This window comes from Halichoerus grypus, chromosome 9, assembly GCF_964656455.1.
Source record: "Halichoerus grypus chromosome 9, mHalGry1.hap1.1, whole genome shotgun sequence".
In the NCBI taxonomy this organism is placed as follows: Eukaryota; Metazoa; Chordata; class Mammalia; order Carnivora; family Phocidae; genus Halichoerus; species Halichoerus grypus.
This window is the reverse complement of record NC_135720.1, coordinates 120,203,739-120,218,444: the sequence shown is the minus strand read 5'-3', so window position 1 is coordinate 120,218,444 and position 14,706 is coordinate 120,203,739. Positions and strand designations below refer to the sequence as shown.

General features: G+C 37.8%; 1 protein-coding gene across 2 annotated transcripts in view; it reads left to right on the top strand.

Moving 5' to 3' along the window:
• GMDS (GDP-mannose 4,6-dehydratase) overlaps positions 1 to 14,706 on the top strand; it is a 641,507-nt gene that overhangs the window by 160,580 nt on the left and 466,221 nt on the right. For both annotated transcript variants that reach the window (XM_078055620.1, XM_036106055.2), the window contains exons 3-4: positions 5,212 to 5,299; positions 7,038 to 7,147. In XM_078055620.1, the coding sequence (XP_077911746.1) occupies positions 5,212 to 5,299; positions 7,038 to 7,147 (198 nt within the window). The remainder of the gene's footprint in view (positions 1 to 5,211; positions 5,300 to 7,037; positions 7,148 to 14,706) is intronic.

Below are 14,706 nucleotides of genomic sequence, written 5' to 3'. Positions count from 1 at the left end.
TTGTATAAGGAATATTACTAGGCTAAGAAATAACTGGAAACAATATACTTTGGGGTAGCAGAGTACAAACCAGGAATAAATAAACACTGGGAAGAAGAGCTACAGATTCTATGAATAGGCTTGATAATGAGGCTGAGTTCTTCCTAGAACAGAAAGGGGCAAACTTTAATTGTCTAGCAATGGCAAAGTCAGCCTTTCATTGTGAAGGTGGGGAGGCATGGACTCTACGGACAAGCAGTAGTCAACTGGAGGGGGGCAAATTGAAGAGCAGAGATAGGTTGGTGGGGTAGTGATGAGGTGGCCACATAGGCAAAGACAAACACTATCTACAGAATTAGCATAGCATAGTTACATATATTCCTTTACTTTTTCTTTAGTCAAAAAAGCAGAGTAAAGGTATAAAAAGCTTGGCTAACTTTAAAGCAAAAATAGACATTTGCATATTACTTGAAAAGGAATATCATATGTATGAATAGACTGATTAGTTATGGTTAAATACTTTGTATGACCTCACACTTAGATTCCTGAAGCTGTGGGGCCTTCTAATGTGGCCACTGAAATGCATGCATCTGGTTGTGTTCTGAATGATCTAGCTATCTATCTATTTATTTATTTACTTTTAAAGATTTTATTTATTTATTTGAGAGAGAGACAGAGAGCATGAGCAGTGGGGAGGGGCAGAGGGAGAGAGAGAAACAGACTCCCTGCTGAGCAGGGAGCCCGATGCGGGACTCGATCCCAGGACCCTGGGATCATGACCTGAGCTGAAGGCAGATGCTTAACCAACTGAGCCACCCACGCGTCCCTGAATGAACTATTTAATATGAGAAAGTGAAGGTTTGCTTTATTCCTGGTCCAGTTCTCACTGAGAAGAGACTCTAAAGGTTTAAAGTTACAGTTTTTAATGTTGCCTGTTTCTTGAATTTTACTTAACATTAATCATTAAGGAGAGCACAAAGAGAATGAATCTAACACTTATTATTTATAGAATATAGGTGTCATCTCATGAAGAGGAAAACTAAGAATTATCCGGTTTTATTAAAAAAGATCGCCCTTTAGGGGTGCCTGGGTGGCTCAGTCGGTTAAGCGTCTGCCTTCGGCTCAGGTCATGATCCCGGGAGCCTGAGATCAAGCCCCGCACTGGGCTCCTGGCTCAGCAGGGAGTATGCTTCTTCCTCTGCCTCTCCCCCTGCTTGTGCTCTCTGTGTCTCTCTCACGCAAATGAATAAATAAAATCTTTTTAAAAAATTGCCCTTTAAAACTTCAAATATTTAATTCTACAGTTGTTGAAGTGCAAAGGATAATTCTCCCTTAAGCACCCGTCAACCATCTTCAGAGCAATAAAAGTGAAAGAGGCCATCTAGCTCACTGTGGCAAGGAGACCCTTAGGCTTGGGTGCTGGACAGTCCGTGTTCTAATCCTCCTTTGCCACCGGCTGGCTCTGTGGCCTTGGGCAGGTCATTGGGCCTTTCTGAGACTTAGTTTCTCAGGTAAAAGGGGATGATAAATGTACCTGTTTCCTAAGGTTGTCTTGAAGATTAGGTGAGACAGTACATGGAAAACAGTCCAGAGGAGTTCTGTGGGATTTGTGGGGCTTTAGTTGATACAAGAGTGACAAGATGACCCAGTACTTGATGCTCACAAGCCTAGGGATACAGAGTTTATAGAAGGCTCCTTAGTCCAGTTTATTAATTAGCATTAGTGAAAGGCAGGCCTGTTACATTTCCTAGGATCTTAGCCCTGTGTGCATTCCTTCTGGGCATGAGGGGAAAAGGAACATTAATAGAAATGAAGCTTCTTATGAAAGTTTCGAGTGCCTTCCTAGCATCATTGTTAGCAGATAAGACAACAACACATACTTTTGTACCCATTTTGTACCCTAAAACACAGAGAAACCAGAAAAACAAAAGACAAATTTAAATCTTTTAAAAGCAAAAATATGTCTGGGAATAAATGAAAAATTTATATTAAATATTAAATAACATGGCAACAAATACAACATAGCATATTAGAATTTAAAATAAAGAATAGGTAAATTGTGGGTTTTCTTCTAAGAGAGGAATTATGACTAGGGAGTATAAGGAGAACAGAAAGGAAATGACATATAAGAATTGTCCAGTTGTTATCTCTGGGAGATTATTTGTTAGAACATGGGGTTCCCATGCATCCATTCATGATCTGTGAGAATCTGTAAGGTATTTTTTCTGGGTTGTTGAATACCCTAGAAGCCTTGGTGAAAAAAGGCAAAAGTTTTATGTATTTCATTTTGAAAACATACTGAGTGTTGGTAGGATGGACCATGTGTACAGTTTAGCTTGACCACTTCCACTGGCTGTGTGATCTCAGGCAGTGTCCTCACCTGTAGAATGGAAGTAATATAAGGAAGGGTGTTGTGAGGATAGGTGATTTAATGTCTATGAAGAGCAGTGTCTGGCATATGGTCATTGCCATGTACACGTTAGCTATTGACGTTACCTCTATAATCTGTGCTTTTCAAAAAGCAAGTGGCATTGAACATCCCTGGGGAGTTATCCTTGCTTCCAAGAGAAATCTAGACATTGAAGAATTTGAAATCTAGTGGTAATAATTTTCTTTCTTGATTGAAATAACAAACAGATACTGAAGGATATGAAGTCCAGTGGTAACAATTTTCTGTTTTAGTGATTGTAATAAGTAAACAAATAAATGAGCAAGCATTTCTCTGTTATATTGCCTAATCTGACTCTAGGTTTTGAAATCAAACTAACTTTGTTCTGATGTTGAGAGAAGTTGAAATTTTCCTTTTCATCAACTTAGTTAAATGGGACATGAAATTTGTTTGTCAAAATACTCCTTTCTGTTTAAGACTTCAGTTTTTCAGAATTATATTTTCTTTTTGAACTGCTACAACATAATAGTGATTTTGATTAAGTTTACATGGAGTCATATTCAGCTCATTTATCTTTTCGCTTTGGTTTCCTAACTCATCTCTTTTTCCCCCCAAATCCTTATAAAAACAAACAATAACCTTACATACATCCCTTCTGTAAAGAGAAAGCTGCTAATCTCAAATTCTTAACTAGATTATCCAGTTTGCACACATTTTGGCTTGTCTTAAAGTTTGTATTTCACCTGTCTCTGAGGCAGACAGACTCAGCTTTCATTAGTTCTTAGAATAATACTTGCTGTCATGGATTAAGCATTTGGCAGGTCTTTCTTTCCCTGTATACACATACCAAAAGTTGGGAGTGAGGGGAAATTAAAACACATTTTTTCATATTAAAAAAAAACCTATGGCTTAATGCTTTTCGTTATAAGTGTGACAAAAAGTCCTATGTTATTTATTTGCTGTGACTTTGTGTAGTTGTCTGATTTTAATTGAATCCATCAGTATCATTTAATATTTTTATCAGAGCCTTTAATGTTTATATGCAAGGTGTATGTATATGGAGTTTCTCTTTTTTCAGGATGTTGGAATATGTGACTTACCCAGAATCCAGCAATTAAGAGAAAAGATAGACTAAATCATATTATTATTATTATTTTCATTGTCAAAATTAAATGATCTGTTTTTAGAACATAGAGATTCCTTTATATCCAATGAAATAAAGTTCTACTTACATCTAAGAGAGCTATATTTCAGAAATAACTTGGTGGCAAACACCAATTTTGCTATATGTAAGTATGTGAACTTGGTTTTTATTAAACAAAAAATTGTTTGTTAAAATTATTGTTTGTAGAGCAGTTCAACTTTACAATTAAGTTAACAACTTAAAAAATAGGAGACCATGAAGTAGAATAAATTCTAAGCTTGATGTGTTATTTTATCCACTTCTAAATTAAGGAATGGAGACGTATACTCAAATCTCAATTTAACATTTCCTAGATTTTACAGTTTGCCTCCTAAAATTTTAGTTAACGAAGTTTGTGATGTTCCCTTCTTAAAAATATTTTCATTTTTACCACATTTTCTTGGGCTTAGTTCTTTTGGAAAATAGTGTGGATGAGTGCTTTTTTCTTTGGCTAAAGCAGCTAACCAAAAGAATTATTAATTGTGGGTGTGTTGTATCCTTTGCAGAAGTTAATTTCTCATGTATGGCATATAAAATGACGATGAGATGTCTTTCTATTTGAAAGAAAGTCTTATGTGCTTATAATTCTGCACCCCCCCCCAGCATTTGGAATATTCGAGTCATGCCAAGGATTAATTTCGGTTTGAAACAGACAGAAAACGATTGAGTTAAAATATAGAAGTGTATTCAGCTGCAAATGAAACTGCCCAACATTCGAAGGAACACTTCTAAAATAAGTGAAGGATTAAAACTGCCCCCAGTAGAACTGGAACTTGGGCAGCTGGTGACATAAGCTTGTATTAGCATTGGCAACACAAAGGGAGCAATCTTGACATAAGGAGGAAGTGAGACCAGGTCTTGAACAATTTCTCTTATGTGTCAGATACAAATAGTCTTTTCTTTGGTATCAGACAGGTATGCATTCTTGTTCCAAGGACTTTCTTCCCCCTCATACTAATAATGGTTAAGGTAAAGATAAAAATTAAAAAAAATAAAAAATCCTTTCTTCATTTGAGTTTTCTTGATATCTTAAATCTAGTAGAGTATAAGTCTTGTCCCTAATCTATGCTATTTCTTTTCTGCAAAGCTGGATAATAGCAGCTGCTGTTTGTTTATATTTGTGGATGCAGGTATATTTATATATATATGTAATAGGTGCACGATGCAAAGCTCTGAGGACACTGGAAGGATGTGGTGGCATCAGAGCCTCTCAGCCTCATGCTTTGTGTTACAGAGGCTGCAGGGCAGTTTTACCGATATGGCCTCACATGGTCTGTCTTCGGTTTCAAACTGAAGAGATATTTTGTCAGCAGCAGGGCTCTAAGTGTGTGTGTGTTTGGAAAAGGAGACATTTGAGTATCTGTAACTAAGCATTTGCTGTGAAGTCACATAATTCTCTAATTACTTTTGTTGAGATTGGCAGTGAAAACATGGCAGAGAGATGGAGGTACAATGCTGGTGGCTGGTGGGCAGTGGTGGGGGAGAAAGTAAGCAGTGTGACTATTTTTAATAATTTAAAGATAATGTTCATAAGTTATAGGCTTATAAGTTATAGTTATTTTTTCACAAGGTAAGCATTAACAAAAGAACCTCTGAGTTGCTTATTAATCCTCATTGCACATTTATAATTTCTTATCTTTCCGCATTATAAAAAATGCAGGTCCATGGAATTGTGCGGCGATCCAGTTCATTCAATACAGGTCGAATTGAACATCTGTATAAGAACCCCCAGGCTCATATTGAAGGAAGTAAGTCATTTTCTTTACTAAAATTTCTTTCTGTAGCTTCCTATATTATGATAAGTTATTTTCAGATGTCATTTTTCTCAAAGCCCATCAAGTTGCAATTATTTACCCATGAATTGCCTACATCGAATGCTATCTGCATGCTTTGAAAACCCTTCCATTGCTTGCTGCCCCTGGGCCACAGTGTCATCTTGGTTAGGCTGTTACAGGTTATTGGTCAGGTGATGCTGCTCAAGAAACCAAGAGTAGACATGCCTTTGATCACCCTTCTCCAGGTGTCCTTATCCCCTCAAGTAAGATCAGGTCCATATTCACAGAACACTCCTTTGCTTTTTATGTTTGGTCTAATGTAATCAAGCTAAGCGATCTTTGTACATTTATTTAATTTTTAAAATAATTTGTGAAGACAGGTCCAAAAACAGGTGGCAATCAAAACAATATTTAATTGCTTTACAAATCACTGTCAGTATTTGCAGTTGCATGTTATTTTTAATAAGGTTGCCTGAATGTAGCCAGATAGTCTACATAGCCCAGTCACAGTGTTTTCTCATTTGCCCTTTATAGCAGCTACTAAGCTTGTGAGTGAAACCATTTTACAGATGAGGAAATAGAGGCAGAGAGAGGTGGTAACTTTATTGAGGTCACATACCATGTAAAAGACAGAGCTAGGACCAGGACCCTGGGTTTTTAACTCCCAAGTTCAGCCTGCTTTGCTTGTCCAGTTTTTCCAGCTAGCAGGGATGATTCAGTCAGCATGTAAAGCATAAATCATTTTGTATTCATTTCAGAGCACCAAATATTTGCAGGTTAACGTAGTTGTCTCCACTAAAGGCCCTTTACCTTAATATTCAGGTTATTCAGTACATCCTTCTTGAAAATTATTATCATTTGCGTGCAAAGTGCAGAATGGTAGTGCCATTGGGTCTAGACATAGATCATTTTTATGTAAAAATAACAAAATATCAAGCTAGCAAATCACCTATCTACATGTGTCAATGTAAGGATATGCTGAGATTTAGGGTTAGAATAGGCTAGTTGTCCTAATCAGTTATGTCTCTACATCAGGCATTTCGTGGTTGGCTTAAGGATTGATGTTTATGAAGTACTTTAAAATCGCTAGATAAAAGTATCTGATTCACTATTACTGGTGTATTACAGAGTTCTTTAGACAATATATGCATTTTCGTGAGGTTTTTTTTTTTTTTTCTTTTGTCTGAATCTCACTGTTATGTAACACATCTTACAAACTACCTGGGAACCGTAAGATACATTAACTGTAGGGGCGCCTGGGTGGCTCAGTCAGTTAAGCGGCTGCCTTCGGCTCAGGTCATGATCCCAAGGTCCTGGGATCGAGCCCCGCGTCGGGCTCCCTGCTCAGTGGAGAGTCTGCTTCTCCCTCTCTCTCTGCCTGCTTGTGCACTCTCTCTATCTCTCTGTCAAATAAATAAATAAAATCTTTAAAAAAAAAAAAGATACATTAACTGTATAACATCTGTCTTGATAAGATTTAAAAAAAAAGTTCATTTGAGTTTTTACAAATCCTCTTTGTAGCATTTGTAAACAGACAGACAACAAATGTATCTTTCTACCATTTAGGTTCTTTAAAGATGACAGTTATACTCTGCTGCTCTGAAACCAGTGTGGTTTTCAGACTTTCAAAATACGCCTTTCAATTTTGATATTTTTAAAAAAATGGGCTGATGTTTTCTTCTATCTAATGGTATGCTTTTGAATTCTAAAGACATGAAGTTGCACTATGGTGACCTCACTGACAGTACCTGCCTTGTGAAGATCATTAATGAAGTAAAGCCTACAGAGATCTACAACCTTGGAGCCCAGAGCCACGTTAAAGTAAGCCATTTTTACGGTCTGATTTCTCTGGCTGTGTTCCTGAGTTGTTCCGCATTTTACTTTTTTCTGTTCCTTTTGTTGTTGTTGTTTCTTAATATAGGCACTACTCCTGGTCTTCGAGTTTAATTAATGAATCTAATAGAAATACTAATACTTTTTAAAAGTGTATTCTCTGTTACTGAGCAATATAAAATCTTACTGCTAACATTAAAATAGCAGTATTCATTTATTTTGGGTTAATCTTGTAGTCTATTTTCTGCCATTTCAAATCACATTGTGAATGAAGTGTTTTGTTAAAATGTTGGAAAATGTAACGCAATAAAACTTCTACTTTAATATTAATTTTTGGTAGTGGTTATATTATTGGCTGAGAAAATAATATATTTTGAGTTCAATAATATGTTAAAATTAACTGAATTAACTTTTTATTGTAAGTAGTAAAAATTATGGGAAGAAAAACTGTTTTTAGCTTCTTGTCTCCTCAGTATGATACAGCTAATGTTGATTTCTTTCCCTTAATTCAGATACTCTGGTAGTCTACCTACCTCTCTTTAGTTTTTCTTTCTGGAACAAATTGCAGTAAACCTGAGAAGCCCATCCCTAGCTCTAGCAATCTGCTTAATTCAAATTTCCATTTTTGTTGCTATATCCCAGTGTTCACTTGAGTGAGTGAAATCTGAAGCCAGGAATGATACAAGTTCTATTTAGACACTTACTCAATCAGAATAGTGGAGCTGAGAAATAAGAGCAAATAACTCTAAGTTAAAAGAGTCCTCCGCCATCCTGCCAAAAAAAGTCCAAAGAATCTATCGGTTTTTTGTTGTTTGTTTTTTTGTTTTTTGCTGTTTAATGAACAAATTCAGCAGTGTTATTTCAGAAATACTTAAGGTGATTTGTATTCCTCCATATCCCCAACTTTAGAAGGAATGGAATCTTTATGCCTGTTTTATATCTCTGCTAGTTTAAGGGAGAAACTATAAACTAAATAAAATGAAACCAGGTGTGGAATATAGTGAGAGAAACATAGTGGTTAACCCAGTCTTGTAATATTAAATTTAAAAATAGTGTATAAATCCTCGTAATTTACATTTTTCTCTAACATGTTATCCTTGAAGGATAGCTACATATCAATAATTATGCTTCTTATCTGTGCTGTCTCGGAAAAAAATTTTTCCCCTTTCTTAATCTGTGATGATTCTGTTCAGTATCCAGTGTTAACCTTTGGGCTGTGAAAGTTATCAAGGTCTTTCAGTTAGAGCAGAGCTGTTTTTCTAAATGATTCTGAATATCTTTTCTCATTTTATAGGGTATCTTATGCATACTATGCCAGGAGAGATTACCACCTCTTTTCTGTAGAGAAGTAGTCACTCTCTTTATTATTCCAGGTGTGAAGACTATTTATCCCGAACTGGAACAATTAGTCCATCTTCCACATTATAATTTATCTAGTCGCTTCTTGGGCTTCTTGACCAACGTGAGAGTATCTTCCAGGCAAAATTTGAATGTTTTGGTATGAATGCTCTGTTATTCAATTCCTTAATTCCTTTAGATTAAGAACTTTCCTTTGTGATTATAGATAGTTTAGTACCCCTGGAGCTATAAACTGGCATGGTGGGAAAGATGTAGGAAATTTTATGAAGATTTATTTATAGAAGGTCTCCCCTGTCATTTTAGTGTTAAATGAACCAGTCTTCGCCTTTTTCCAAAAAGTTTTTGTAGTTCAAAAAGTCTGTTGTACTTATCTTACTTGAAGTGAGCCTATTACTGTTGTGGGTATCATTCTAGGCTGGTTGCACTGTAAGTATAGAAAGCTTAGGAAATTGAGTCATTTCATTCTAAGTTGCTGTGTATGTGACGTTTGTCTGTTTTTATTGTGTTTTGCCTGCTTCTCCTGAAGGCCAGCTAATTGGCAGAAATGGTGCTTAATTGAATATGAATTTTGACTTGTAAGATCATTTAGCCCTCCAACAAATATTTGCATGTGTGGTGGAATGGAGGACACAAAGATGTATAAAACCCACTTCTGTTGTGGAGGTTCTGAACTGGTGTAGGGGTGATTTGTGGCAAGTGACAGAGGCTGGCACTAATATCTATGGGTCTTTAGAGAAGGGTGAGAGAGAACTTCAGTCTGAGGGCATTATGATGGTATCAAGGAGGAGGTTTATGGAAGAAATTTGCAGACATAGTTAGTGGGAACTGGTAGTTGAAATGGAGGTAGTGATGTAAGGCCCAGAGTCAGAAGTGAGAAAACTAGGGGTATGTCTATAACATGATGAGCGTTCTAGATTAGCTGAGCAAAAAAATTGTTGAAGAGAAATGTGACGTAAGGCTGTGTAGGAAGTTGGGCTACCTTTGGGCAGCCTCTGCATATTTTTGACTATGGGGAAAACTGATTGAGAGATGAGTTTTACAGGTAAGTCTAGTGGTAGGGCTCAGAAGACATATAGGAAGCTGTTGGAAGATGGTGGGAATGGGGTGAATGACATGGGATGCCTGGTAGGGTTGACCTCTCTGCTGATAAGATATGGGAGCCAGGGAAGAGGGAAAGCAATGCATTGCCCAGGGGACCAGACGACTAATGGTATCAATAGTAGAAGCAGGCATTCAAGGAGGGACTGTTGGAGTCAGACAGGGTAAATGAAAGATTCCCTCTTGGATATGTTCTGCTGGCAGTACTTGAAATACATTCAGGTGAAGTAGGTCATAAGGTAGTTTAAAATATGTTGTGAGGTTTGGGAGAGATTTGGGGTACAGAGGTGTAAAGTCAGCTCTGGGAATTCTTGAGATAGCAAGGAGGCAGATAGAGAAAGAGGAGTAGAGGACTGAAGCTTGAACCTAGGGGACGTGAGTGCATTTAGAATGGGAGGAGGAAGAGTAGTCACTGATGACAGGAAAGTAGGAGAGGGACAGGCAGGAGAGTGGAATTGTGTCACAGAAGTAAAAAATCAGGCCATTTCAAGGAGGAGGGAATATCAGCAGTGCTAGATACTTCTAAAAAGAGCATTTTAGCATATGATAGAGGAGTTAACCAGGGCACAGAGGATTTAGAAGTTGAGGGGTTATGAGGGAAATGCAAACTGAGTGGATTCTTTTCTAGAAATTTCCTGGTGTAGGAAGGAAGAAAGAGAATATGATAGATAAGGCTCACTTTAGCATCAGCTGCAGGTTGCAGGGCCCTTCCCCAGAATTTCTGATTCATTAGGTCTAGAGTAGGGTGAGAACTTCCATTTTAGGACATGTTCAGGTAATGCTGACTCTGATCTGGGAATTTCACTTTGAGAACCATTGCTAATGTTTCAAGTCCCTTGGTTTATCCATATTTAATATGTGCCTTAAATGCATTCTTTTTAGGCTTTTTTTTTAATGTATCAACTTTTGAATTTGATATAAAATTATCCTGCTCCTTGCCAGTTAGTGACCTTGTGGGCTTTTAAAGCCTAAAACTATACCTGTTATCAGGAGTGATGAGAATGGAAAGAGTCTTAAGGAGAATCTGATATATGTTTATACCAAAATTCTTCACATTCACAAATCTTTTTCTGTGTAGTCCATGAGAAATACTAGTATTTTAGGGGAATAGTATGAGTACAGACCACTGATAAAATGTCCCTTAAAAATCCATGTTCCATGTCACTATTTCTGCTGTGATCTAGTGTCAGATTTTTTCTTAATCATAGAAAGAGTGGGTGTGGGGCAGGGGCTGGAGTGATGGCAGCTGGGGATGACAGACTGCCATGTTGCTAGGGGAATGTTGCTCTGTTTCCTGACCACTCCAAGGCTCTGTATTGGGCTTCAGTTGTCTCCCTGTTGTCTTAGCAGCTTGCTAGGGGGTTAGGTTGGAAAATACATACAAGCATACATATATATATATATATATATATATATATATATATATATATGTACATACATATATACATATATTTTTATAATTGATTTCTCAGTGTTAATCAGCTTTGTAGGATTTATTGTATTCTTAGACAGTCGTTCTTAAACAAACGTTCTTTCTGACAGTGGAATACTTAGAGTAAGGTTAATTAAAATACATTTTTATTATTTGGTTTGGAGCTTTTTTGAAGGAAGGTTCTAATATTAGCACATTTTATATTTAATTTTGAATCCGTGACTTCTAGACTGGGCATTGTTTATGTTGGCTTCTCTTTGTGCAGGATAAAGTCTTCTATCACTCTCACTTCCAGTTAATTTGCTGTGGGCTATGGTATGCTAAAAGTAAGGAAAATAAAATAATAGGAAGTTGGTCTGGTTTCCTGTAGGAAACCAATGAAGATGAAATTGGTTCTTGGAATAAACCCACAGCAGTCTGGGAAATACTGACTGAAGACATTTTTCTGAATCATAAACAGAAAAATTATGACTCATGAAGTGTGGGTCATTGAGAGGCTGATTTGATCTTATGTGGGAGAAAGTGAGAGATGACGGAAATGTACTAGTTATTAAAAGTAGTTAAACCTAGCATGATGACATCATCCAAGTAGGAACAAATTATCCAACATTTAGTCCTGCCCATTTTGATGGGGAAAATGTTTCAAGAGCCTGCTTTATTGTTCTTTTTTTTTTTAACTGTGTAAATAATAGTTTTTCAGTAATTTGTCTTCAGCTTCTTATCTGTTCAGTGTTCATTACTGTCATGATTTTGGATTTTTCCACCATTCCTCAAACTTCTTTGGTAATCTCCTGTCATTCTTGAAACCATAGTGTTGGACGAAATCTTTCTACAGTAAATCTAGTCCAGCATTACTCCCTTTTGTCTCACGGTGTTATGTTGGAATTGCCTTTATTTTTTTTTTCCCAAAGAAATGAAAATTATGCAGTCATGGAATGTTACAGCGAAAAGGAACTTCAGAAATGACTTCATATGATTTTCATTTTATAAATGAAATTATCTACTCAAAGTCACCCACCCAATCGCTGGCCAATCCAAGATTGGAACTCAAATGTTTGTATTCTATAATTTATTTGAAAGACCATTCAAGAAAATGATTGCAATTGTAATGTAAAATAGTTCTCACCTTAAATTTTTCTTTCCCCACGTACCTAAGTTTCTTCTTAAGCTTACTTGTTTTTCCCTGTATCATCAGTGGAGATAGAAAGTTGTTTTCTCTTTTCAGTTTTGAGAACGATTTTCAGTGTTGAAGACCATTTAGTAAGTCTTTTTCTTATTTAAGAAAATTCTTTATCTTTAATTTTATCTTATTCTTTAATTTTATCTTATTCAAATTGAATAACTCCATACTTTTCATTAATTTCTAACCCTTTAATGACCTTTATTATTTTCCTTTTCAATTCTCTGTGAGCTATTTGCTTAATTTTGTTTCATGACAGCTGGGAGGCCTGAGTGCCCAGAAGGTAAACTGGGGCATGGCTGAGTGAGTGGGAGCAGGAGTGGGAGTGGAATTTCCTTGTCTGGTTGTGTGGGACCAGTTAGCAGATTGTGGACATGGAAGCACAAAAGGGCTGAATCTAAACTGTCCTTATTGTGGACTTCCAGCCCAGGAAGTTAGGCAAGAAGCAGAGTTGATTGTGAACCAAGTGGCTAGTGTAGTGGCCAGGCACCAAGTTAGAATCAGGGAGAGATGAGAGAAAAACCAGGCCTGGGAATGAAACTGGGAATTAAAAAAAAGGCATAGGAATTAGACAAGTGGCCCCTGGGAAGGGGACTGAGCAATTTAATTACCTGAGGTAAAGACTGTCATCTCCAGTGGCTTTTTCCTGGCTGGTCCTAGGAGTTGAAATTTATAGCTGGAGAGCTGACCCCCATATTTATCTCTAGGAAGCCTAAACCTCTTGTGGTTTCTCTCATTGAGGGGAGGGGGACAGGTGACTAAATGCATTGGAGAATTGCATTATGGTAGGAAAGGGCGGGTGCCTAGGTTGAACATCTGGTTACTGCCTGACTAACCCGGTTATAGAACAAAATAAAATTGCAGCAGTGTGGCCCTTTGCTGTGTAGTCATAGCAAGGGTAAGGGGTGGCCTATTAAAAACCCAGAGCAAATGGCAGAGAGCACTGTTCTTCTGTGTCCTTGATCATTCATTCCTTTTTTTGGGGGGAGGGGACCCTGGGGAGGCTGACAAGGAGGTGTGAGTACAGCAGGAAAATGAGGAGTAGGCAGGGGGGCATAACTATTGCTGTTAGGAAGGGAACAGTGAGAACATCCTTAAATGTGGGTGAGGGTCGAGCTCCATGTCCCACATAATGGCATGTTAGATTTCATTAAATCAAATTGTGTGGACTATACCTATTCAGCACCTCTTCTGGTTGCTGCCTTTTATCAGGCCCAATGCCAGCACGATGATGCAGGAGGAGGCTCACAGATGCAAACCATTGTTAGTGTTAGAACAAGTATCCCCATCCCCCACCCCCACTTTTTGAAAGATCCCATTATACCACTCTGCTTTTATGAAAGACCTATATTAGTACCTGTTATCACTAATCAAAGGAAATCTGAAGAAAATTTTCACTTTTATGAAAATAGGTGAATATCGGGGTGCCTGGGTGGCTCAGTCATTAAGTGTCTGCCTTCGGCTCAGGTCATGATCCCAGGGTCCTGGGATCAAGCCCCATGTTGGGCTCCCTGCTCCGTGGGAGGCCTGCTTCTCCCTCTACCAGTCCCCCTGTTTGTTTTCTCTCTCTCGCTATGTCTCTCTCTGTCAAATAAATAAATAAAATCTTTAAAAAAAAAAAAAAGGTAAATAGCAAAAATAGTGTTCAGCTCTTGTTTTGCAGTGAAGCAGCATGCACCCTGAGCAGCGAGAGTGGTTGCATCGTGCTTCTTCCCCAGGAACTACATTCAGTATCTCAGCATCAAGACAACATAGCTTCGAAAAGTGATTGTGAGCATCTGTGCTTTATCTCGACTTTTGTGCATCTGTTAAGCAGGATGTGTCCTAAGGAATCAGGGAAGCCTAAGAGAAGTTATTTTTTGGGTCTGGGAATGCTCAAAAATATTCCATATAAATTAATGGCAATTGTTTCTTTGCTTTATGCCATTTTGGCTTATGAAAGTTTTCCTAGATGGTCTACTTTTGGATAGTGGGGGAAATCTGTAGATGACTGTCATGGGGCAGAAGGGAGGAAGGTTTTCATGAGACACTGTGATATAGGAAAGGGTTCTCAAATCAGGGGTGCAGATAGGATTCCCAGGACACATTCTAAAACTTTAGATCCAGGTCTACCCTAGACCCTGGGCCTTAGTGTTTTCTCTGGCTTCAGACTGTGGCCATGGTACGTGTTAGGTATGTGACTTTGGCAGAGTGCTCAGCATTTTTAAGCCTCCATTTGCTCATCTATAAAATGAGCACCTACCTTAGGTTGTGGATCCTTACGACATGCTTCTACCTATGGGCCTTCGCACTTGCTTTGGATTGTGGTAGTCTTTCCTAGATACCTATCTACTCATTCCCTTAACTACTCTAAACCTTTTCTCAGATGTCAGCTTCTCAGCAAGGCCCTCCTGACCATGCTGTTTACAATAGTAACTTCTGGGAATGGTGGCACAGTCCATCCTGAGGGGGAAGGCTACCAAATAAATGTGGTAGGAA